Source organism: Poecilia mexicana, unplaced genomic scaffold (genome assembly GCF_051168715.1).
Source record: "Poecilia mexicana isolate PSO_F unplaced genomic scaffold, ASM5116871v1 scaffold_18, whole genome shotgun sequence".
Lineage (NCBI taxonomy): Eukaryota > Metazoa > Chordata > Actinopteri > Cyprinodontiformes > Poeciliidae > Poecilia > Poecilia mexicana.
This window is the reverse complement of record NW_028263387.1, coordinates 19,680,641-19,704,564: the sequence shown is the minus strand read 5'-3', so window position 1 is coordinate 19,704,564 and position 23,924 is coordinate 19,680,641. Positions and strand designations below refer to the sequence as shown.

Genomic DNA, 23,924 nt, shown 5'->3' with positions numbered 1-23,924 from the left:
AGCATCTAAATACCTTGGTGCAGCCCTGTCCTGTTTCTGAACCTTCTGACTTTTACAGTTTTCAGCTCTCTAGTTTACTACATTTCAATGAGCTTTTAATTAGATATTCATGAAAAAGCGAATTATTTAAAACTTTCAAAGCAGTTCAGATTGAGTGCATACAATGCATATGTGGGTCCAGGCCTCCAGGTCTTTGATGGCCTCTGAGGGCAGGTCCTGTTTGTACAGCTCTCTGTAGATCTGAGGCAGTTTGGACACCCAGAAGCCATTGCTGTACTTGGCCAGAATCTCTCTGATGCGACTCTGGACCTGCTGAGGGTTGTAGGGGTTTCCTCTGCCCGGCCCAAAGCTCTCGTTTAGATTCACCGGTGCTGGAGGAAAAAACAGCAGAGCAGAGGAGGAATTATTTCACAAACATCAGGAAACTTTATGGTTTTCAACCAAGGAAAGGAAAGAGGTTTGAATCAGAAAAAAATTGATACAAGAATAACACCCGTTATTTAAAAAAAAAAAAAAAAAAAAATATATATATATATATATATATATATATATATATGAACCCAGTTTATCAGATTTTATCTCTTTGGAGGAATTCTGCCATTAGAATACCTCACTAGAGATGTACTTTGACTAGATCTTTTAGGTATTTTTACAAAGCGAGAAATGCAAAACAACCGACTCAACAACCCCCCCTGGAGTAGTGATTCCATACTGATGGTGAGGAGTTGCAGTTTGGAAAAAAGTATCAACTTACGGCCGGTCTGTTGTGGATTTCTGGAAAGGTGAGCTTGCATCTCCTTCTGAAACCGCGTCGGGAGGATCATCCTCTTGTCTGGTCTGTACAGAGAGAACCAAACAGAGAAGCAAATACATTTTTATTTGTTTTTCAAAGTAAAACAAGAAAAAAAAAAGTTCAACTTTACATCACTAAAGTGCTAACATCTGCAGAATACCTCCCTCTCTCCTATGTCTACGTAAAAACTTATTTTTCCTTTGTCTCTAAATTAAACTGTAACTCAGCCTTTTGGACTATGGTTTTTCAAATTTACAACATTTATTCATGCACACAAATGAAGATGACGTTGACCTGCCACCAGAAAGATCTACATGGATACACACAGATGTGCTGATTCACTCCGTGTCGGTTTAGAAGAGTTAATCTACCAGAGAATAGAGGAGGGATTAAAGAGGTTTATGTCCCCCCGAGCTGGGCTCGTGTCCCCTGCCAGTACACTGGGACTCCCATCCTGGTCCCCCTTTGTACTGCAAAAGCTCAACAACAAAATGGACTTGGATGGATGTTAGCGGATGAACCAGTCACAGAGTTAAGGTTAATCATTCTGTCAATGTAATGTCAGCAGAGTATATCTAACAATTTAATCTTTTTGAGTGTAAATCATCAATTTCACTTCCTTAACACTTGCTTCGCTTAAGCTTGTATAAATTATAAACCGAGTTCTACAGATTTAGTAATTGTATGCTTGTTTCACCCGTTTAGTTGAATGATGCTGCTGTTGAAACTTAAAGAGTTAAATCAACATATTTAGAGTCTGATAAGCAACTGAAATGAATCAAGCTCAGCAGCTCTCACCCACCTTTCTGCTGGGAGGTTCCCTCTCTTATAGGCTTTGTGCTGACTGGACAGCCTGTAAGGATGTACCCCAGACCGGGCCTCTGACAGGACATCCCTCAAGTCTCTCGTCTGTCTGAAGTCTCCATGTCCAGCTCCACGGCCAGCGCCGGCTCCTCTTCCTCGGCCTCGGTGGTTTGGTTGCCTCAGAGAGGTTTGGGGTTTAGCTGATAAGAAAAATGCCACAAATTAAGTGAGTGACTCGGCTAAATCTGATGGGGAAGCGGGATTTTACATTGTCTGGAAAAATGTTCTGGTAGATTTGATGAAAAACCTCAAATCAGCTGCTGCTAGTTCGCTGTACCTCTGAAGGATCTCAGACAAGTCATGTATTGCAAGTAGCATTTATAGCTATGTGTAAAATAAAATGGCAAAAACCTGTAGCTGTTAATCAGATGAGTGTGTGAAAAAAATAATTGGGATTTAATCGACATTGTGTCATTCAAGGATATTCAGGGTTGGATTATTGTTTTATTTTATATTCTAATCATGTTTTTATTCTGTTATTAGAACATCTCTAACACATGCCCAGGTCATAAAAGGTAGCTTCTTTCTTTTTGACATTTAATGTGTTTAATGCACTGGTGGGCACACTTCTGCTAAATCACTAACAACAGAGCTACTTTTTTTTGCATTTGCTAACTTTGAAAACATTTTTAGAGCATTTGGCTAGTTTCATTTCTGAAGATAAATTCTAAAGCTCTAATCTACTTAACTGTTTTGTAAAGGTTCAGTTGAATTATTAGCAATCAGCTGTTCAAGCTCTTATTTTGAAGTGGTCCTTCGCTCCACTTTCTCCTCCCTCCCCAGTAACTTTATTTACAGTGTTGGTATAGTGAGAGATGCATCATCTTTCAAAGTTTTCAAATGATTTGAGTTATTTTGAGCTGGTCTATTTGTATTTTTGTTGTTGTTGTTTATTTAACTCTTTTTTCCATATTTATACATTTCAAATTCTTTTTTCAAAAATGTTCACTTGTTTTCAATATGGTTGCAGTGAAACTTTTCATACGTGTTCAAACAAAAACTGCACAGACTTCAGGGAAATGTGGCAACATTAATTATCGCTAATTAACGCAACATGGTTAGTTTGTGATGTCACCAACTCAAACACACATGCAGCAGAATTTACAGTTTGCTCCTGCATTGCATTCAGTCAAATTTGTATTTGTCTCTATACACTACAGAGAAAATCCACAAATTTAACTGAACTGTGTTTTTATTTTCCTTGCACATTTGTTGGTGATGTGCAAGGAATCACATCACCAACAAATGTGCAAGTTGTGCAAAGGAAATGCATAACTTGATGGCATAATTGATTTAACTTGCACTAACCAGGCCTCTCATCTTTCCAATATTACATCATTTCTGTTGCATGACATCAGAAGTGTGCTGCTACTCATTCTTGCTGCTGTGCCCACTCATTCTTCAATCCCTCTTTATTCTGGAACTTTCCACTGCTTTAACATCAGCTCTGCTTTTACTCCCACTGACTCTGCTTTTATCGCACCGGCAGCAACGAGAACCGACCACCGGCTTTAAGAGCCTTAGTCAGCAGACAGTTTCTGCCCCAGCCCGAGTCAACACACACACACACACAAATGCATAAAGCAGAACCATTCCCATGCAGATAGAAGTAAGGACAACCTCTCACACGCACTAAGAGTGAACGCCACATCACCTTGCCGACGTGGACTCACAGCTCCCGGTCGATCTCTGCCTGAATATCAATAACCCCGGCAGTGAGAGGAGGATGAGAGGGAGTGTGGAGGAGAGCTTGATGTGTGCGTCAGCTTCTCTTCGTTTGCAGCTTAAACTGCATCTCCCCACTCCATCTCCCTCCTTTCCTGTCACCAGTCCACCTCCTCAACGCTTCAGCGTTTCTCTCCGTCTCCGTTCACCTCAGACCGCCTCGCTGCTACGTCCTCTTCTTTCTCTCCGTTTCTCCCTCCCCACTGCGCCGCCACCACCCATCCCCTCCTCTGACTCTAAGAATATTCTGCAGCATCACCGTCTAGCAGCATTCTAAGAATGAAAAGTTGTCTCCTGGTTCCTTCATTAAATATAATATGCACACGTATTACAGTTTTTCTGAGTCATTTAGGCAAATGAGGAAAAGGTAAAGGCTGTGTAATGTATGTATAACCGATTGTCTTTGTGCAACTGATGAACAAATGCCTAAAATACCTTGAGGGTCAACACAGTAACAGTACAAAGAGGCCAGTCGTTCATCTTCAACCTGTCAGGGTGCAGCACACAGAGCCTGTGCCTCTGCTGCAATATCCCAGCCCTGGTTCAGCCACCAGGCTTTAAGTCTGTCATTTCACATACATTGATTTGCAAATGCATCCATAACCTTTCAACTGTTCCACATTTTATTTAGCAACCATGATCATTTCAGTGTATTCACTGTGGTTTTATGTACCAGACCAAAGAACTAACGGTTTTCACTTTTTTATTGCTTAATTAAACAATGAAAAGTGTTTGTATTCATCCCGCTTTGCCTTGATAACCCAAAATAAATTCCAGTGCAGTCAAATGCAGAGAGTGTTTGATTTATTCTCAGCATAAATTCAGCTGTACTGTGAATTGATTAGGCAGTAGAGATGATAATGCATATTTTGGTATGACCTCTTATCTACCCAAGTATTTTCTACAAGTCATCACCCCCACATATGTGATTTTGCATAAACAAGTTTGTTTGGTAAACTCTCACCATTGAGGACTAGAGGAACCGCCGGTTTAACTCTCATCTGGGTGTTGACCACGTGGTGTCGGCCGGTTCTCTTGGAGCTGCGTTGTCGGGCCACCACCTTGGCTGTATGTGCTGCCTCCTTGGCGCCAGAGGAGAAATAAACCATCTGGAAGGAGAGATGAAAACATTATCAGGGCACTCTCAACTGTTTCAGAGATTTGACTTCTAGACAATTTTTAGGGAATTTACTGAATTATTTTGAGAGCATTTACACCAACTGATTTTGACATGCTCAAAATGTTACGTTAATTTTAGTTTACATATTTTATCTGTCACACATTCCTTTCTGAGTACCACATTGTGGCGACACTCGCCTCTCCAGAACCTCCCCTCTCCATGCGAACAGAGGACGTGCTGGCTAACAGAGCCTCCACTTGGACGTGTCCCATCTCTCGGTGCGGGATCTGGTCTCCGGTCAGCTCCTTGTAATCCGACTGCAGACGGGACAATGACACACCACCTCTGTTGGCCTGGACGATGGCGTGCAGCGTCCGTTTCACCAACTCCACTTCAGTCATCTGGGATGGGGAAAAGTAAAAAACAACAACAACAAAACAAAAAACAATAGAGCAATGGAAGTAAAATTCAACTTAAAACTGAAAAAAATGTTTATGACTTACTTCATTAAAAAAAAAATCTTAGGGCTCAAAGGGAATAGGCCTTAACTGCAGATTTAGTCAAATCTGGATGGGGTAATGTACTCTAATTATCAATCTAACTGAAAACTGCCACAAAAAGCTAATTAAAATCGTAATTCATGTTTATTCCTCTTCTTTAACGTTATATCAGCGAGTGGCAAACAACAAATTGGTGTTGGCTATATAATAACTGCAGCTCAACAGTCAAAAGTAGCTCTTTGGCTAATATATTAACATGATGAATATTGCTCTGTTCCGTTTTGAATTTCGATTCTTTTGTTTTGTGTCTCCATGAAAAAACACCGCCTCCCTGGTAACTCTGGTCTACAACCATATTTTGGGGCAGACTTGGACAATGAGTCATGTAGTACATTGTTCAGTTAAAATTAAATAATATTTGCTTATAATTGGTAAATAGTACAAAAAGTGAAAATAGGAAGACATTTACCCTCAGCACTGATAAATATATATTTAAAAAATGCATTCATATAAAAGAGCCATCAATGAATGAATCGTTTTTTTTAGATGTATTATCAAATTTTTGCTTGTACCATTTTTTGTCGTATATAAAAATAATGCAGGAATGTTAAAAAGGTGCAATATCTAGTTCAGACAAAGCTATTTATTTACTATTGCCATTTTTTCTTAATTAGCTTTTTCGAAATAGTGCAAGTATCCATCCACTTATAGTAAACACTTGCTTGCGAGACTTATTTCAGAAATGAAAACAAGCCTACCATTTAAATCTCCGAAAAATATTGTGGAGATACTTTTTACTTTTCTCCAATTCTAGTTTAGACAGAACCCTCTGGACGGGGGGAGAACATGGAGACACACCCTGATCGGGCAGCCCGAGGTCCGACAGATGAAAACTCCAGGACAAGTGTGAAACTTATCGCTTCCAGAGGCGATAAGATATGAAAACATGCAGAAACGTCCAGTTTCTACAGGGATTAGTTAATATAATTGAGGTGAAATGTGCTCATGGACCCCGCTGTCTCATTGTATTTATCACTTGATGTGGGACAGGGAAACTGACGTAACGCTGTCACTCCAGCTCCAAGGGACCAAGCTGCTTTCCTCCAATTTATCTGGTATTTTATCGTTTCGGGCACAAATATTCCTCAAACCTTTATGTTGGATACAAATAACACCTGTTGGATCCAGTACACTGTCTAGCTAGTTTCGGTATCGATTCGAGTTAAATCCCCCGAACAGTTCATGAAAAGTGGCTGAAACACGCACTCAACAGACCGGAAGCGGATAAAAATTATCCTTCAAAATAAAACTACTAACTTGTCTTCGATTGCAGGTAGAATTGTACGTTGAAAACCCAGACCGGAAGTACATCTATTATTCCAAGCTAGCTTTTTTAATTATCTCAGGCTCAAAATGCACAAAATACACACTCAACCAAACTTTGTCACCCCTGAGGACTTTATAAAAAGTTGGTGTAAAGAGAGAAAAGCTTCCCTACCTTGTACAGAAAAAAAACGTAGAATAGCCGTAGTGGGTCGATTCTATCGCTGTCAGAGGTGTCACCGCCACGGGGCTGAGCTGCGGCCGACCGGGGATCCGTATCCCGTGCGACTGCCAAGCCGGGTCCGGGAGCAGCCTCCTTTCCGCCCTCTGATTGGTCGCCAAAGCGCAGCTCTTCGGTTGATCACAGTGCTGCGCTTTCCAGAAGCTGCAACACAAGGTGGAGGAATTCAAATATTCACTAGATACAGTAGTCTTGGAAATAAAACATAAATAATGTATAAATAAAAAAAAAAGCTTTTTTATTCATGAGTCTACGCTATTTTATATCTAATAACTTAAAATATACAGGAAAGATTTAAATCAGTGGCAAGAAGCCTGGAACGTCAGCTGGAAATGGGCACCAGCACCTCCCGACCCCACTAGGGACAAGGATGTATAGAAAATGGATGGATGGATGAAAAATGTACTTCATTTTAATGAATACAAATTTAAAAATGAACTTAAAATTAATAAAGGGGCTGAAGGTTGTTAATTATCTAATTATTCAAGCTTTCTGTCGTCTCGATTGGTTATAGTTGAAATATAAATGAAGACAGGCTTGTTTGTCCAGTGTGCCTCCATGTTGCCCTGCAATGTATTAGTGACATGAACAAGGCATACCAATCACCTAATGACCAGTGAAATCAGGGTGAAACAGATTTGCAATTTCATACTCTATGGACTTCAAATGATTAACTCATCAGTTTATTTACTGAATTCACAACACGTCTCAAGGCACTTTACAAAAACAAAAAATGTACTCGTTCCAACTGAACAAATCTTAACATATGAGCCCTCAGTTGGTTTTAAAAGCTGTATAGGATGAAAGAGAGCAGATACAGTTATTTGCAACAAACGCTCATCCAATAGCAAGAGACACTGTTAAAAAGACAGAGGCAAGTGCATGGAAGGAAAATGTTAAGTTGATAGTAGCGATAGATCATCCAATGCTCGCCTCCTCCAGGTACACCAAACTTGATATAGCTTCTATAAGGAGTAAACGACACACAGAATAAAGGTAAAAGTTGAAATAACAAATGGCAAACAATTGGAGAATAAGAGAATTTTCCAGAACAAGGAGAAAGTTATCCTCCGGCAGCCAAAACCCATAGCAGCAGAACTACAGAGATAGCTCAGTAGTCAATCATCAGTCACCCCTCCATGGTTATTGTCCTTTGTTGCAGTAGATTTTTATTTTCTGGAGAAAATTATCTGTAAAATATGTTATTCTAAATCATGATAAATACACCAGAGAATGTTTCAACATAGAAGAAAAAAATAATTAAAGACCGTCTTAGGACAGGGAAATAAATATTTACTTTATTCTTTTATAGATACATGAATTATACATGGAACATGATTTCATTATTTCCTGTTTGCTTTTGACGGGGGGAATAATTGATTCTGGTCCTTACCGCTGGGTGGCGGTAGTGCGCACTTATGTCCACCCTAAAACGAGAATAAGAACCACAACAACGGAAATGAGTTGTCATAAGCCGGAAGAGAGTTGGATTAGCAAACCAGAGAATCTCAAAAACTGACACCAGTGGGTCTTAATGCTTGGATGAAAGCTTGACAGAGCCACATTTAACAGCAGATATCTCCGTTTGCCTGGTAAGAAACATTTAAAAAACTCGATTTTTGTTTTGTAGTCTGCTAAATCTGCATAGCTTTCGAGTTTCAGTTGACTAGCTAGCTTTTTAAGCAACTTCTTTAGCTTTTTCGTTCATCTCTGAAGCTATACATTTGTGAATCATCTAATTTATTTACAGAGCCGTCATCTTCAAATTTGATTAATTTACGCAGGGATGTTGTGTTTCACCTTTCATGACTTCTCTAACAGTGTAGCTTTTTAGCAAAATATGGCTAATCCGGACTTTGTTGCATTTGATCCAGCATAGATGCTGTAAAATGTATTCAGTTTTTTACTTAATGCAATATTTTAATTATATAATCCACATTAGTACCTGAAAGAGAATATAGCATAAAACTAAACTAAAAAGTAGATATAACAACAAAGTGGAGTTGGGGGCGGGGGTTTAATGGCTGACTGGAAAGTATACAAAACAACGTTTAATGTAATAAATGAGTCTCCTGATAGTGCGACTAAAAAAAGTTAAAAGGCATTAAATACGACTATTAATAAATACGTTACTCTGGCGTAGATGTATGCAACTCCAATCCTCTGCAACTTGGGTCCTTCTCTTTCCCAACGCACCTCCAGTCAAACAGCTGACTTCCCTTTTGGTAATGAGGCATTAATTTGATTCAGGTGTGTTGGAGAAGGTCGCAGGATGGTAGCTCTCGAGGATCAAATTTTTTAAATCCCGTAGGAACGCTTGTCTTTTCCAGACTGATTTTCTACAAAATATGGGATTTGAATTAGTATTCCCAGATTTTATCTCAATTGTTAAAGTTGTTTCCATCAATTTGTCAAATTTTTACCCCACTCTTTTATTATTTTACATATTTAGTTTCAAGTTCCAAGTTTAAAGTCTAACGTGTACAAATATTTGCTACGAGGTAATAAATTGAAGGACATATTTACCTGTGATGATGTGTAAAAAGTATTTTAATCATAGGTTTGAAAGTACTGCCTAGTGGTGCTCACCAGTTAAGATTTCAATTGGTTCATCATTAATATATTTTGAGACTTCAGAATACAGTGAATCACTACAGCCCATTATTGTTTAAAAAAAAATTACACAACTTTTATTGGACCAGCTAATGTTTTTATCTATGAGACTAATTAGAATTACCTTAAATGAAACTTCTGGTGTCTAAACAAAAAAACTGGCGTCTGCTCCCTTTTACGTCTTAACAAAACATTCTTCTAAGACCACAAAAAGCAGGAAAACATGAATGTTTTGGGGCCTACCTCTTAACACACTCTAATATGACTGAGTTTGAGGTTGTGACATTGTCACACATTGTTTCAAATAGCGAGGAATAAACACAATGCACCTTAAATGACTGGTATGATCCCGTTAATCTCATCCATCTCTGGTTTGTGCAGAACATTTTAGCTCAACATCTCATTATAAATCAGCCGTGACGTTTTGTGATTTAGCGCAAAGATTCCGCCCTAAAGTCTCCTGATTCGCTGCTTTCACTTATCTTTGGGAGAGAAGAGAGGCAGGAATGTAAAACGAGACAAAACAAAGAGCAGCAGAAGCTTTTAATGTTTTTTACTGGACTGGAAGTGAAAACTGTTCCTGGTTGTAATCATGGCTATGAACAGAAGACATTCATTTACGCCCCGGGTGAGTAACAGGTCGTACCAGTAGCATGTTAAATAATGACACTGATGTATTTCTTTAATTAATTGGTAATTACGAGGCTATTGTAATGTAAATGTAAAATAATCAATGAGTTTGTTATACTCACCATTCAGGAGATGCAGGACTCATACCTGTATATTTTCGTCATCAAAGCAAAATTTCAAGTCATTATTACCCAGTTTGTTGACTCATAACTTCTTGTAAGGATAATGCCAGTGTCTTGTGTTGGAACTTTGAAAGTAGAGGAATAATAATCCTTAAACGTTTCTTTTTTTTTTTTTTTTCTTTTTCTTTTTCCCACCGGCTGCCTAAGAATCCAATCCAGCGTGAATTCACGTGTCCTGCAGTCCTTTAAAAGCTCGTCGTCTTTCTCCCAGACCTACTTTGCTGTTATAAGTGCCTCTTTGTGTGAGATGTTGCTGCTTTTTTAGGATGTTAGTCGTCGCAGGACATATGACTGAGGATGTGATGCAGCCTCTGTTTTCATCACCCTCAGGACTCTTGTTGAATACTTTCAAGTGAATGCAGCTGTATTTTCCTGTTCATTTGGAGATATTTTCAAGTCAAATTCATAAAATAGTTTTGTATTCATGCTCCTAATAAAATATATTAAACATCCAGAGTAGACTGGGGTGAATATTTGGGCAAAAAAGCAATACATTCACTTGAATATAACTTCTCCGCCTGCTTTTTCTACTGTTTTTGTCCCATTTTACTTCACATTTCCATGGTTAATCAACTTTATTCCTTTCTTCCCTTATATTTGTAATCTTCCCCTCAGCTGACCAGCCCATTGATCAGCAAAATGAGCAGCACCGGATCAGTGGAGAGTGTTAAACCTCCAAAGGTAGGTTGCTTTTTCAGAAGCCATTAAGGAAAGCAAATTCAGACTTCCTCAGAGATAAATTATTTCCATTATTCCTTCAGATCGGCTCCAAAGTCGAGGTGACTGGTAAGGGCCAGCAAGGCACCGTTGCCTACATCGGTGCCACCCTGTTCGCTTCGGGCAAATGGGTCGGCATCATTCTGGACGAGCCCAAAGGGAAGAACGACGGCACCGTGCAAGGGAAGCGCTACTTCAGCTGTGAGGAAAATCACGGGATATTTGTCAGGTCATCCCAGGTCAGTGATGAACCCATTACTCACCACCAGGGGGAGCCTACAGGGTGTTTAGTTTTCAGATGAGGAGCACTTCATCTTGTGAAACTAAAAGGAGAATTTCAGATTAATCAGGTACTTTGCTGCTGCCCAGATGCAAACAAGAAAACTGAGCCTCTTTTCTAAAATAAACATGTAGTTCATTCTTTACGTGTCCCTGTAAGCCAAAAATACCAGTTTGATAAGTTAGTGCATGACTTTTTAGCTTTTGCAAGGTTTAATTCTGTAAATTTCTTATTTGAGGTCTTTAAATTTAAAATTAATAAAACTGTTGACAATTTGTCCTGTGCTGCTGTCATATAGGGTGAGTTCAGGTGACATTAGAAAAGTTCTGTGCAAAAAATAAATCCGCATATTTAAATCAACAATAACAATAAGCAAAATTCATTTAGAATGAAAATTTTTTTTTTTAATAATCACTACATTTCTTTGCTCTGTTAAACTTATAATTATAAAAAGTGCAACACCAATTAGTAATTATATTTATAGTGGTTTCCTCTCTTCCTGGGCCGCTTTTACTGCCAATATCTCTAATACCTCTACATAAAAAATGATTTTCTAACACGTAATTTTATACAAATGATCTCACTTCTTTCAGCATTGTTGATCAGTCACAGTCTTTTCTACCTGGTGTTTATCTCCGTGCAGATCCAAGTCATTGATGACGGCTCCGCTGCCACCTCACCAGAAACCCCTGACGCCAGCTTGGCGAAGACGCTCAAACAAAAAGGTGAGAAACGACCACAAAAATCTCCAACGGGGATGTTTGTTAACGTCAGAAGGAATTACAAAGGTCATCGTTTGTCTTTCCAGACATTCCTGAGACTCCCAAAACATCAAAGCAGGTAAAGGAAATTCATCCACATTGTTTCTATTTCCTGTCGTTTATAGGAAGTTAAGAGTTTAACTCTTTGGAAATTCAGGTAGTTTGAGCTTGTTGAAGGTGATAAAATGACACAACATGCTGAAATGATGCAAATTCCATATCTGAAGTTTTATCTGAGGAAAAAAAATGTCCAAGTCGGCTGTCGGCGTTTAAATTGACTTCTCTTCGTTTTTCTCAATACTGTTTGCAGACACCAGCGAACGTTAAGAAGGTATTGATGTTTGAATTCAGCGCTTTTGCTTCGCCTCGTTTTTTCTTTGTCACACTAACGTAGTAATTAATCTCTTTCTTTTGAGCGATTCTGTCTTTGTTTTTACTTGCACGGACGTAAAAGCGTTCAACATTCTTGTTGTTCCCACCTTGGTTTTTTATATTTATATTCCAGTGGTGGCTCCTGTCCACACTAAACCTTTCTTCCTGGACGTTGCTGCATGAATTCATGTTTTCTCTGTCTGTTTTGCTTTAAATCTAGAAGGCCACCGCTCAAAGGGCACCAAATTATGCATGCAGCAACTTGTGATCAGTCTGTGTAATTTAATATGCTTTTTACCTTCTTCTAATCTTCTATTGTCCTTCATTGCTGAATGTGTGTGTGCCCGTTTCCTTGCTTGTGGGTGTGTGTGAATCCGCCCTTTCCTTCAACTCTCTTCCTCCTTCCCAGTCCTCTACCCGCCGCTCAGCAAAGGTGAGCTCCTTCAAAGCAGACAGGACAGCTGAGGTTAACGATGAAGATGTGGGCTCTTTCGTTTTAGAGCAAATGTTTGCTGTAATGAACCAGGAGGTCCTACAGAAATGAACAGAAAACGGAAATTAAATGAAATCCAGATTGCATGAATATAGTTGAGTCACTTTTTAGATTTGGCTGTAAGTATTTCAACATTTCTTATTTTCATCCAGATGTTTTGCTTCCAGGTGTGGAATATCAAGAAAAGTAAATGGTTAATTAAGAAGTCTGTGCTTTACATATAATATTCCGCATTGGACAAGTGAAATTTACTACGTACCGCGGCTTCCTATCGCCTGACCATCTTGGGTTGAATTTTTAATATATTTTGCAAACTACACCATGTGGTCAAATAAACATTAACCAAATTGATCACAAAACACTCGTCGGTTTAGCTCTCGACAGGTTCGCCCCAGTCAACGCCGCCTTCAGTCAGCCTTTATCAGAGCAGACCGAGCGTCTGCATAGCGTAGCGTAAAATTAAGCAATTGTGATATCCGAGTACCACCGCTTTACCCCGTCACAGCGCTCCGATATAATTTTTTTTTAAAAACGATATTCGTTTTTCAAAAGACCCAGCTATATGCGTATAAGGCCTGAGCCTCAGAGAAACTGATGTCAGAACATCTCTCATGTTCTAGTTTATGATTCTATCCTAAAACACTTCTTCTGCATTCAAACAATGGAATATTTTTCATATTATCTTTAGATAAGGACGGTGAGTATATTCTAACACAACAGGTTGATATTATTATGAATAAAGCCATATAAGGATAAGGTTTAGCTTGTAGCTAACACTCTCTACTCGTCCTCTGCTAGTGGAGCACGCCAGGTCTCTCGCCTGCTACCTCCCTCCCCTCCCTCTTGCCTCGTCCCAGCCGCCCCAGCATAAAGCTCCGGGTACGCTCTCTTTCTATCAGGCACCTGCCGTGTCGCTTCACAAGGTGGTCGGTGTGAAAACGATTGCATTTTTTTTTCTTGTCCTGCACTGGTGTTTTTTGGAGTTTGTTGGCTGCGTTTCCATTACAAATGTGCGCAAAACTTTTTCAGTATTATCCGACGGTCAAAACAACACAATTTAGCAATTGTGGCATTTCCGTAAAACAAGAAATGCAATTTAAATCACACATGAAGTCATTAAAAAAATGATTGATGTAAACACTTACATGCGATATATTAATACTTCAGCCACAGTGCTAGCACTCAGCCATCGGAGGAGACGTCAGCGTTTTATTCAGGTGTCGCTTTGGGAAAATTGTAGTTTGTGGTTTTTACAGAAGAGCTACTGATTCAACACATCTGAACTTTTGATCAACTGTGCAGTGCTGAGAGATCTCTTGTGTCCAAAGAGGCCAGTACCTACAAACAAGCACATTGCAGCTGTTTACAAACTGGCATGATGTGAAACATATTTTCATTGCAGTTTTGCAAAATACATCAATCAAAAATCACCTCGTTCTAGCGCATAATCTTTAACAAAAAAACGTGAGCTTTTTTGAAATTGCCTTGTTCTCAATCCACAAGTTTAGTTTCATAATACCAATTTGCACCATTCTATGGTCAATGGAAACGCAGCTAGTGAGTTTTCTTACAAACTTGGGAAGTGATGGTCCTTCTCCTGGTGGAAACGAGAGTAGTCTTCACTGAGTCATTCCAAGATACTCACTATAGGGAAAAGACTGTCTAAAATAGCCAATTGTCAACCTTTTCCCTTCATTACGTTCCTTAACACACCTGTTTCCATCAACAGGCGTCTCGTGAGAGCCTAGCAGCCCCTCTGCTTGGAGATGTCAGTGAGGTGAGCCTGTCCTCCCAGCAGGTGGCGCTGGCTGCCCCTGTTACACCTCTGCCAAGCAGCTCTCCTGCATCTGTGGCTCCTCAAGCTCCAGTCACTCCCAGCAAGGTGAGAAGAACCGGGTCGTGCTTCCTCGTCGCACATTTCATTAGATTTTCTTTCTCCATCCTCCTCATCGTATTTCATTTCTGTTGCATTTCATCCATGTTGCTGTTTAAGCAGGTGGAACCTGCCATTTCCAAGCAGGTAGAGTTCCTTTAAGGTTTCATGCATGCTGGCATGAGTTTTCTTCCACACTCAGAGTAACTCGGATGTTTCCAGAGCAAAACGTCTGTCGACGTCTAAGAACTCCTTGCATTTAATTGACATGATGCCACCTTCTTGTCAGTTCAGTGTGTTTGTCAGCAGCTGATTGGCAGTCGCAGTTTGTCTGGGCATGAAATTCCCCTTACCTGGAGGGACCGAACCCACCTTCACCTCCGACAAACTTCTTAAGCTTTCTCATTACAAAATAATCGAGAGAAACGTTATTAAACATTGTCAGTGTAATAATAAGAGACCATTTATAGGTCAAGTTTCTTATATTTCCAAAACCCAAACAAGGTCTGCAAAAAAGAAAGTTAAATCAATAAATACAGCTGAATACGACTGTTATTGACAGTATTACTACATGCTCATCTGTATAGAAGTAACTGGAACCATCACAGCATAGTGGTTAAACCAAAGGTTATTGCATCAAGCTGGTTCCAAAACAATAATTGTGAGCTCTGGCTACAAATTAGTACAGTTTCTTTGTAATGTAGTAAGTTTTCAGGCATGTGGTACAAATATTCAGGGAATCCAGACAATGTAATGTCTGGATTCCTAAAGCCCAGGAAAGTTATCGCCGACTACATTTCTCTGCTGCACGTTCCACAAATTGTGTTGGCAAAAGATGCCTGAGTGGGACAGACGGACTGCTGAGAGACTTTGATATCGTACCATGTTGTTTAACAAACAAAAACGAAAAAAACAAATATTAACAGCCACCAGGGAGCAGAAAACCAAAGGGAAAGTAAAACAAGTACAGAGAATTCCCCAAATGTCTCGGGTAAACCTTCACACAACCTTCACCATGATGACCTTGCTTGTTCATCGGAGGTTGAGCGATCTCGCTGTGGCGTCATGTCAGATGTGAGCATGTATTGTTCTACTTTCAAGGACAAACCATCCACACATTCCTCATTGCATTGTGTTGTTTTGAGAAGAGGGGATCTTCAAGGGTTGAACGACTCACTGGGGTTTTTTCATGGTGGGACCTAATAAGTCTCTTGCCGTTATCCAGTTTCAGTCCTAAAGTGACGAAATTTTGTTTCTTACTCAGGAGGAAGACTCGCTGCGAGTTCTCGTAAAGGATCTGGAGGAGAAGCTGGAGACTCTGAAGATAAAACGAACGGAGGACAAGGCCAAGCTGAAGGAGCTGGAGAAGTACAAGATCCAGCTGGAGCAGCTGCAGGAGTGGAAGACCAAGATCCAGGAGCAGCAGGCAGACCTGCAGAAGCAGCTGAAAGAGGCCAAAAAGGTGTTTTATCGACTCATTTCACCTCATAACATTATCTAAAAAGAATTCACACCATTTTCAGATTTGGTCACGTCTCCGCCAATTTATGTTGGACCTTCTTGTAGGGATGAATCATTTCATCATAGTTCTGGATGCATTTTTAGAGTCACTCCAACATATTGGTCTCAGTTCTTCCTGCCCAAATCGTCACCATTTTGTGTTAGTCTTCATTAGAGAAAACCTCAATATGACACACTGAGGTCTGATATTTCACGTTTCAAACCACTGTTATTAACGATGTTACTTTGTAATGAACGAAATAACTGAAGCGCAGTTTGTTTTTACCTTGTGGCTTCGTAGGAAGCCCGGGAGGCGCAGGAGGCCAAAGACCGCTACATGGAGGAGATGGCAGACACGGCGGACGCCATCGAGATGGCAACGCTGGACAAAGAGATGGCCGAAGAACGAGCGGAATCGCTGCAAGTGGAGGTGGACTCGCTGAAGGAGAGAGTAGAGGAGCTCTCCATGGACCTGGAGATCCTCAGGCATGAGATCTCAGAGAAAGGTAGGAGAGGAGCTGCGTTAAATGACGTTGAGCCTCAGAGTGACTCTGATTTAACTCTGCATCCTTAATAGGTACAGATGGAGCCGCCTCCAGTTATCAAGTCAAACAGCTGGAGGAGCAGAACAGCAGGCTGAAGGAAGCCTTGGTCAGGTAATAACCTATAAAAAAAAAGTCTCAACAGGAGAAGTAATAATGTTTAAGTCTTTCCCGCAGAATGGATTGAGCTAAATGTTAACTGTTCTTGTTTTTACTCAGGATGCGCGACCTGTCGGCCTCGGAGAAACAGGAACACGTGAAGCTGCAGAAGCAGATGGAGAAGAAGAACACGGAGCTGGAGACTCTGAGGACTCAGAAGGAAAAACTGCAGGAAGAACTCAAACAGGCCGAAGCCACAGTGGATGAACTGAAGGAGCAGGTGGAGCAGCGTCTGCCTTTAGAGAGCGGATGACGTCTGTGTGAAGTGAAAATGTGTGACTGTGTTTGTGCAAACATTCCCCAGGTGGACGCTGCCCTGGGCTCAGAGGAGATGGTGGAGACGCTGACTGAGAGGAACCTGGACCTGGAGGAGAAAGTCAGGGAGATGAGAGAGACGGTCACCGATCTGGTCAGTTCTGCCGTTTGTTTTTAAAATGTTCACAAATTATGGTTTTGTTTTTACACTCAGGGAATGAAAGTAAAACCTTTCACTGTCTAAAATCCATAGAAAATGAAAATGCCTTTAAAATATATTTAAAAATGTTAATCAACGTGTAATTAATTTGAATTTTAAAATTTAATCTGAGACAAAAAAAAAGGCATTTTTAGTCTTATCCAAGTCTCTTATTGGTGGAAAAGTTGCACTGAAATGTGTTTGGGCTTTCAAAATAAAAGCCTTTTATTTTTTTGGATGATTGCAAGAGTGATTTCCACATCAGTAAAAGAACTAAACCTGTGTGAAAAGGGCTTGTTAAGCTATTTAAAACGATGCCGAGTTATTTTAAAATATATTAGCCCCCTTTTTATACAAAAAAAATAATTGCAAAAGGAAGATCCTAAATGTTAATATGCTAAAAGCTGTGATGGGAATATTTTCAGAAGACTTTAAAAATATCCTTTACATAGATTGGACTGTTACTAGAAAAGTGTTCATACCTCTTTTGAAAATCCCTAATGATGCTGACTAGTTCAGATTAAATCTGATGAGCGCTGGGTGTCATTAGGGTTTAGCTGGTGAGCCTCCAGAACGCTTTGTTTCTAGTTAATTTTCTCCCGAATCGACAGGAAGCCATCAATGAAATGAACGACGAGCTGCAGGAAAACGCCAGAGAGACGGAGATGGAGCTGAGGGAGCAGCTGGACCTGAGCACTGCGAAGGTTCGAGAGGCAGAGAAGAAGGTGGAGGCTGCTCAGGAGACCGTGGCCGACTACCAGCACACCATCAGCAAATACAGAGAGCTCACCGCCTCGCTTCAGGTGGGTGGAAACGGAGGGACTCCTCACGGTGTGCGGTGGCGTGAAACGATGAATTAAGGGTGAGTTGTCGTTTGGTCGTTTTAGGAAGCCAACAGGGAGCTGATCAGTCAGCAGAGTGCAAACACGGAGCAAACCCAGCAGCCCTCTGCTGAGCTGTTCGACTTCAAGATCAAGTTTGCTGAGACCAAAGCCTATGCGAAGGTTTGAGATCAGATTAATTAATTAATCTGAGATTATCTGTGATGTTGGCTCACATTCTGATCTAAAACATACTTGGGTGTGTGTGTGTGTGTGTTCAGGCCATTGAGATGGAGCTGAGGAAAATGGAGGTGGCTCAGGCGAACAGACAGGTTTCGCTGCTCACCTCCTTCATGCCGGACTCCTTCCTCCGTCACGGCGGAGACCACGACTGCATTCTGGTGCTGCTGCTCATCCCCAGGCTCATCTGTAAGGTACGAACCGCCACCATGTTCGCTTTGATTTGCAGCCATCTTGTTTTTTTGCCAACCTGTTTTTGTGTTCTCTCGCATTAAGGCTGAGCTGATCAGCAAACAGGCTCACGAGAAGTTTGACCTGAGCGGCGGTCTGGTCCAGGGAACGGCGCTCAGAGGACCACCAGGAGAGCAGCGCAGCTTCGCCTCAGGCCTGGTCTACTCCCTCGGCCTGCTGCAGGCCACCCTGCACAAATACGAGCAGTAAGCGCATAGATGCATCTAACAAATGTAATCAAAAGCTTGTTCGAGACCAGATGCACTGTATAAAAACAAAACAAAAAAATCTTACCAAGTATTTTGGGCAGTGAAAGCAGAATGAGCCGCAACAAAGCAACATTCTCCAAAACCTCAAACTCATTAGCTTCAGAGGTCTCTGTTCTTTTCTATTCACCGGTTTTTCTTGGTTTCTAGAGCTCTGAACTCCTGCAGCGTGGAGGTTTTCAAACGAATGGGAACGCTTTACAGTGAAATGAGCTTCCATGAGCGCTCGCTGGATTACTTCATTGACTTGCTGCATAAAGATCAACTGGACGAGACGGTTCAGGTGGAACCCCTTACGAAGGCCATCAAATACTACCAGGTAGGAGCGAGTCGAACAACAAACCATGTTTAAAGATTCACGATTTGCATCATCCTTGATTTGCACTTTAGGGCCGCACAAAAATCAGTCCATGAACCGGAAATGTTCCCTGGGCCACACTTTGGACATCCCTTCTCTTAAACTGTTATGTATCTGTAAATGGGTTATTTTATTTAATAAAGTAAGGCGTAGAAATTGTCATCCAAGTGGAATCATATCAGTACTAAACATATTTTACGCGTTTCGTCTCCTAGCAACTGTACAGCGTCCATTTGGCAGATCAGGATGAGGACTGCACCGTGCAGCTGGCTGATCACATTAAGGTACTTCAACTCTTACTCGGAAGAAGTACAGTTTTGACATTTAAATTGATGACAAATTCATTTTTCAAGCAGTTTTATCAGTAAAACTGTTCCTAATTTTCTGCCCTCTTCCCTCAGTTCACCCAGGGAGCCCTGGACTGCATGGGGGTGGAGGTGGCGCGCCTGCGGGCGTTCCTGGCAGCAGGACAGGAGAGCTCAGGCCTCGCCGTCCTCCTGAAGGACCTGGACACTTCCTGCTCAGACATCAGACAGTTCTGCAAGAAGATCCGCCGCCGTATGCCTGGAACGGATGTAGCTGGAGTCCCTGCTGCCCTCAGCTTCGGGTCACAGGTGCAGAAAGACGCAGGACAACCGTCAGCCAGAGGGCGTCGCCGATGCCTTCTTAAATGTATACAACAACGCTGTTTTTGATGCATTTTGCTGCGTCGCCCATCAGGTGTCCGAGTCACTGACGGAGTGCAGGCGACAGCTGACCCGCGTGGTGGCGGTTCTGCAGGAAGTGGCTGCAGCCGGGGCTCAGATGGTGGCTCCGCTGGCAGAGCAGGAGGGCCTCAACGCCCTGAAGCTGGAGGACATCACTTACAAGGCTGCAGAGCAGGTGGTCACACCGCAGTTTTATATTCCGCATCATAACTACAAGCATGTCAAGGCGCAGGGCTGGGCGATATGGCTTAAAAATTAAATCTAAGATTTTTTCAAACCACATTCAATTTTAATCCATTTCTTCTTGCTTTTATTTTTAAAGAAGAAATTGCAAAGGACAGAAAATATTTTCAAAATGCGGGTTTCATTTCAGTCATCTCTTCTGTCAATTGTACAACAAAGTTTTAGGAAATTTTACTTTCAATCATAAGAGTAAGTCATGATATTACCAGGAAAAAAAACATTGTAAAATTACAAGAAAAAGATTAAATATTTCCTCATCTGTAAAAATGATACCCAATTGTTGTTTGACTTTATTCTTGTGATATTAAAATCTTACAAATGTTATTCTTGTAAATAAAAAAAAAAATTGTAGCCTGGCCCTAAATGTCATGGTAGAGATTTCCAAATATACAAGCTGTAAAACACACTTGTCAAACAAGATGGCGGCCCTGAGCACGCTGACATCACTCTGAATTATGGAAGTCCAAGGAGGGCAAAAATTTAATTAATCAATAAAATCAATTTATCGCCCAACACTATGTCAAGAGTTGTATTCCTAAAAAGAATTTACAAATGAAAAGTGGTTTTTCTCCTAATAGTTTGTGATCCTAGTTATATTGGTAATTCCTCCACTAAACCATCTCTGACACACACATTTTCTCTAAGGTATTTGGCTCCCAGGGTGTGAACGGCCCAGAGCTTCTGCGACAGTCCTGCGGCTCCGTCATCACGACCATGAACAAGATGGCTACCGCGATGCAGGAAGGAGAGTACGATGCCGAGAAACCACAAGGAAAGGTATTCTGAGTCGGTGCAGGGTGCAATCTAAGCACATGCTTGTTGTTCATCCTAACCTTCATCCTCCTCTTCAGGCTCCGCCGGTGGAGAAGCGAGCCGCCATCGTCAGAGCGGAGATGACCGACGCAGAAGGTCTGGGAGTCAAACTAGAAGACAGAGAAACCGTCATTAAGGAGCTCAAGAAATCCCTCAAGATTAAGGTGACAAATGTTTCCTTAATCAGCCACTAACTTGAGTTTTTGCATCATGGAGACACCGACTCAGTTTGAGCTACTATACAAAGGATGAGAGAAACTTCAAGTGTGTCATAAAATGCCAATGAACTGCAGGAGGTATGAAAACCTTTGCAAACCACCAAGAGCTGCGACTGTCCTTGTTCCCAGGGCGAGGAGCTGAGCGAAGCCAACGTCCGCCTCAGCCTCCTGGAGAAGAAGCTGGACACGTCCACCAAGGACGCAGACGAACGCGTGGAGAAAATTCAGACCAAACTCGACGACAACCTCGCCCTGCTCAAGAAGAAAGAGAAGTAAGGAAGGATTTCAATTCAGCAACTTTTATTTATTTATTTATTTTCTTGGCGTCTTATTTACCTTCCCCCTCCTCTGTGTGCAGGGAGTTTGAGGAGACGATGGACGCTCTGCAGGCGGATATCGACCAGCTGGAGGCAGAAAAGGCAGAGCTGAAGCAACGCATCCAAAACCAGTCAAAGATGACGATCGAAGGGCTGAGAGGCTCTCCGGGTTCAGGAATCGCCTCCATCGTTCAGGGATCTACGAGTTCGTGCTCCTTTTTTTTTTTTTTTTTTTTTTTTTTCTGAAACAAAAAGTTTTGGTCAAATTTGACAGGCTTATTTACGTTTAGAAAATGTCAGAATAAATATTTTCAGCGTTTCTTTTCTCCCGCAGGTCTGCCTCCAACCCTGGCAGGGCCAACGCAGGTGGTGGACTCCCCTCTCCTCCGACAGCAGCTTGAGGTCCAGAGACTGGGCATTAAATACCTGAAGAATGAAAACAACAGGCTCAAGGTAAACTCAGCTTCAGTTTGATATCTGAGCAATAAGTGAGAAATAAATCAACTTCATTGATTAATCAAAACTTTGGTTTTTGAAGATTTTGGAAAATCTGCATTTTTTTTTTTCTTTTCCACCAACAAACTCCTTTGGTTTCTGTGGTTCAAAGTTCAAAGTGATGTCATCCTGGCTAAGGCAGCCATCTTTTTTGACAACCAGGTGTTAGTTTCTGTTTATTTGTACTTTGACTACAACAAAATATTAGGGTCAGATTAAGATTTTTATTTTTTCCAAAAATATAGTTATTGTTAGAAGAATACAGTCAAAATAACAAAATAGTCATAATTTTATGAAAACGCCAACATGAAAAATAAAGCTAATTATTTCAACCTTTTTCTCATTAGAACAACTCGAAATGTTAAGACGTTCTGGTAAAACTTCATCTTTAATGTGATACCACTATACTTGTAATACTATTAATAATCTTGATGCTAGGGTAATCACACCCTCACCCTAGCACCCCATTGTACAACTTCCAGAAAGGGTGATTGAAATAAAAACTACTTTTGAAAATATTTTCTGTCATTTGTAATTTCCTTTCTAGAAAAGAAAGCAAGAATTTTTTTTAAAATCAGATCTAGTATGAAAAAAAATCTGAGGTTTTGTATTTAAGCCATATCTCCCAGCCCTATGTCTTTGTGTTAAATTCAAACTTTTGGTATGATGACCCGCTTTGTGTATTTGACTGACAGGCGGAGAAGATGAAGGCTCAGCTCGCGTCCCTGCCTCCACTGTGCCCTCCGAAACTCCCACAGGTGTCCAAAGAAAGCTCTTCATCTCCAGAGGGACTGAACACAGGGATCTACCGCAGGACTGACCAGCTGCTGGCTACCCTGCTGAAGCTGAGCGCAGAGGTTAAGGTGGTGGACATCACAGGGAAGACAGCAGGTGACTGGCGTACAGAACGGTTTTCCACTTCGTCTCAGATTCAAGCACTTCTATGTAGCTTTTGAAAACCATTTTCTTCCACATAAAATGCATTGAAGTTTGTGATTTTGATGCAACAATGTGAACACATCCTTGGTTTCTTTCCGGCCTGATAGTCAGCGCCAGCTCTCAGCTGCTGGAGCAAACGGCTCGTCTGAAGAATCTCAAAGACGCCCTGGACAAACTGCAGGTACCTCTTGGACTCTAAGGGTCCATTTACACCAGCTCTTTTTGCTATGATGGACCTGTAGTCGGTTTGCCTAGAAACTCTGGTTTGTTTGGGGACTTGTAAATAAATTCTGCTGTGGTTCGAATGCATATGTGAACGCCAATCAAATCGGAAACTGCTCCAAAAGCAGGAAGCAAACTAGCACAGGACATTCTTGGCAAATGCAACCAAAACAAACATGCGAGTCGAGGAAACTGGTTGCTCCAAGGGTTTTGTTCATGTGAAAGTGAATTGCACCAGCTGAAAATGTAACAAACGTTGCAACTTTGACCAAAGTCCGGTAGACAATCAGGTGTGAAAACATTCTAAAACTTATTCACTGATTGAAACCTGTTTCAGGGTGAGGTGGCTGAACATGTGGTTTCAAACCAGCCAGGAGCAAAGGCTTCCTCCGACTTCGCCACATTCCCAGCATCCTCTTTCATTAAGGTACAGTAAACGCTGTTTGAAACAGATTTCCTCTTTGTGCATCTGGGTTAAACACTGTTTTTTCTCAGGCTAAGGAAGAGAAGCAAGGAGGAACGGTTTTTGTGGGTCGCGTTGCCATCCCGTGCACCCGCGGTCAGGAGCAAGTCCACCGCCTCGTCCTGTCGCAGCAGCAGCTGCAGCAAGTGCACAACCTCCTCATGGTCTAAAACCAGAGCTACCAGTGCTGAAGACCCTCCCACTCCACCCAGCACTTCTCCTTAGCATTCTTGTTTCTTTTCAATACTACGCTCAGGAATCCGTGTCCTGTTAAAGCAACGTTTCAAGCACTAATACTTATTTAATACCAGACTCCAGAATGTCACGTTATGAAGATGTTCATTTAAACTTTGAGGCTTTGCCAACGTGTTCAAGTCAACTTTTGTCTCTCCAACCTTTGAATACATTTGTATTTGTAGTAATTCTGAATTAAAAGCATTTCACTTTAA

General features: G+C 41.2%; 2 protein-coding genes across 5 annotated transcripts in view; one reads left to right on the top strand and one right to left on the bottom strand.

Annotated features, from left to right (window-relative positions):
- tdrd7b (tudor domain containing 7 b) overlaps nucleotides 1-8,781 on the bottom strand; it is an 18,065-nt gene extending 9,284 nt beyond the window's left edge. Inside the window, exons 1-8 of one of the 3 annotated variants that reach the window (XM_015012100.2) lie at nucleotides 8,700-8,771; nucleotides 7,960-7,993; nucleotides 6,501-6,710; nucleotides 4,700-4,903; nucleotides 4,347-4,491; nucleotides 1,596-1,797; nucleotides 755-837; nucleotides 163-371 (exon numbers count right to left, since the gene is read on the bottom strand). In XM_015012100.2, coding sequence (XP_014867586.2) covers nucleotides 163-371; nucleotides 755-837; nucleotides 1,596-1,797; nucleotides 4,347-4,491; nucleotides 4,700-4,903 — 843 coding nt within the window. In that variant the 5' untranslated portion in view covers nucleotides 6,501-6,710; nucleotides 7,960-7,993; nucleotides 8,700-8,771. Of the gene's footprint in view, nucleotides 1-162; nucleotides 372-754; nucleotides 838-1,595; nucleotides 1,798-4,346; nucleotides 4,492-4,699; nucleotides 4,904-6,500; nucleotides 6,711-7,959; nucleotides 7,994-8,694 lie in introns of all 3 variants that reach the window. The other 2 variants (XM_015012099.2, XM_015012101.2) reach the window with 2 other exon arrangements.
- LOC106933062 (dynactin subunit 1-like) lies at nucleotides 8,028-23,924 on the top strand. Of its 2 annotated transcripts, XM_015012094.2 has the most exons (30): nucleotides 8,028-8,158; nucleotides 10,607-10,672; nucleotides 10,753-10,947; nucleotides 11,632-11,713; nucleotides 11,797-11,828; nucleotides 12,060-12,080; nucleotides 13,413-13,493; nucleotides 14,344-14,496; nucleotides 15,752-15,949; nucleotides 16,289-16,493; nucleotides 16,565-16,643; nucleotides 16,749-16,908; nucleotides 16,993-17,097; nucleotides 17,754-17,945; nucleotides 18,030-18,146; nucleotides 18,245-18,397; nucleotides 18,480-18,640; nucleotides 18,851-19,019; nucleotides 19,274-19,342; nucleotides 19,460-19,672; nucleotides 19,779-19,940; nucleotides 20,654-20,785; nucleotides 20,860-20,985; nucleotides 21,169-21,311; nucleotides 21,398-21,561; nucleotides 21,691-21,809; nucleotides 22,547-22,742; nucleotides 22,898-22,971; nucleotides 23,350-23,439; nucleotides 23,508-23,924. In XM_015012094.2, exons 2-30 carry the CDS (start codon nucleotides 10,631-10,633, stop codon nucleotides 23,643-23,645), a joined length of 3,771 nt encoding a protein of 1,256 aa, XP_014867580.1. In that variant the 5' UTR covers nucleotides 8,028-8,158; nucleotides 10,607-10,630; the 3' UTR covers nucleotides 23,646-23,924. The 2 variants fall into 2 exon arrangements, with proteins under 2 accessions (XP_014867580.1, XP_087872320.1); XM_088016194.1 differs by lacking the exon at nucleotides 13,413-13,493.

Bases quoted from the DNA above. Each gene is read 5' to 3' on its own strand.
- LOC106933062 (XM_015012094.2), top strand. From the start codon at position 10,631: ATGAGCAGCACCGGATCAGTGGAGAGTGTTAAACCTCCAAAG. The intron at 18,398-18,479 runs GTACGAACCGCC...TCTCGCATTAAG, and splicing joins TCCCCAGGCTCATCTGTAAG to GCTGAGCTGATCAGCAAACA. The intron at 18,641-18,850 runs GTAAGCGCATAG...CTTGGTTTCTAG, and splicing joins ACCCTGCACAAATACGAGCA to AGCTCTGAACTCCTGCAGCG.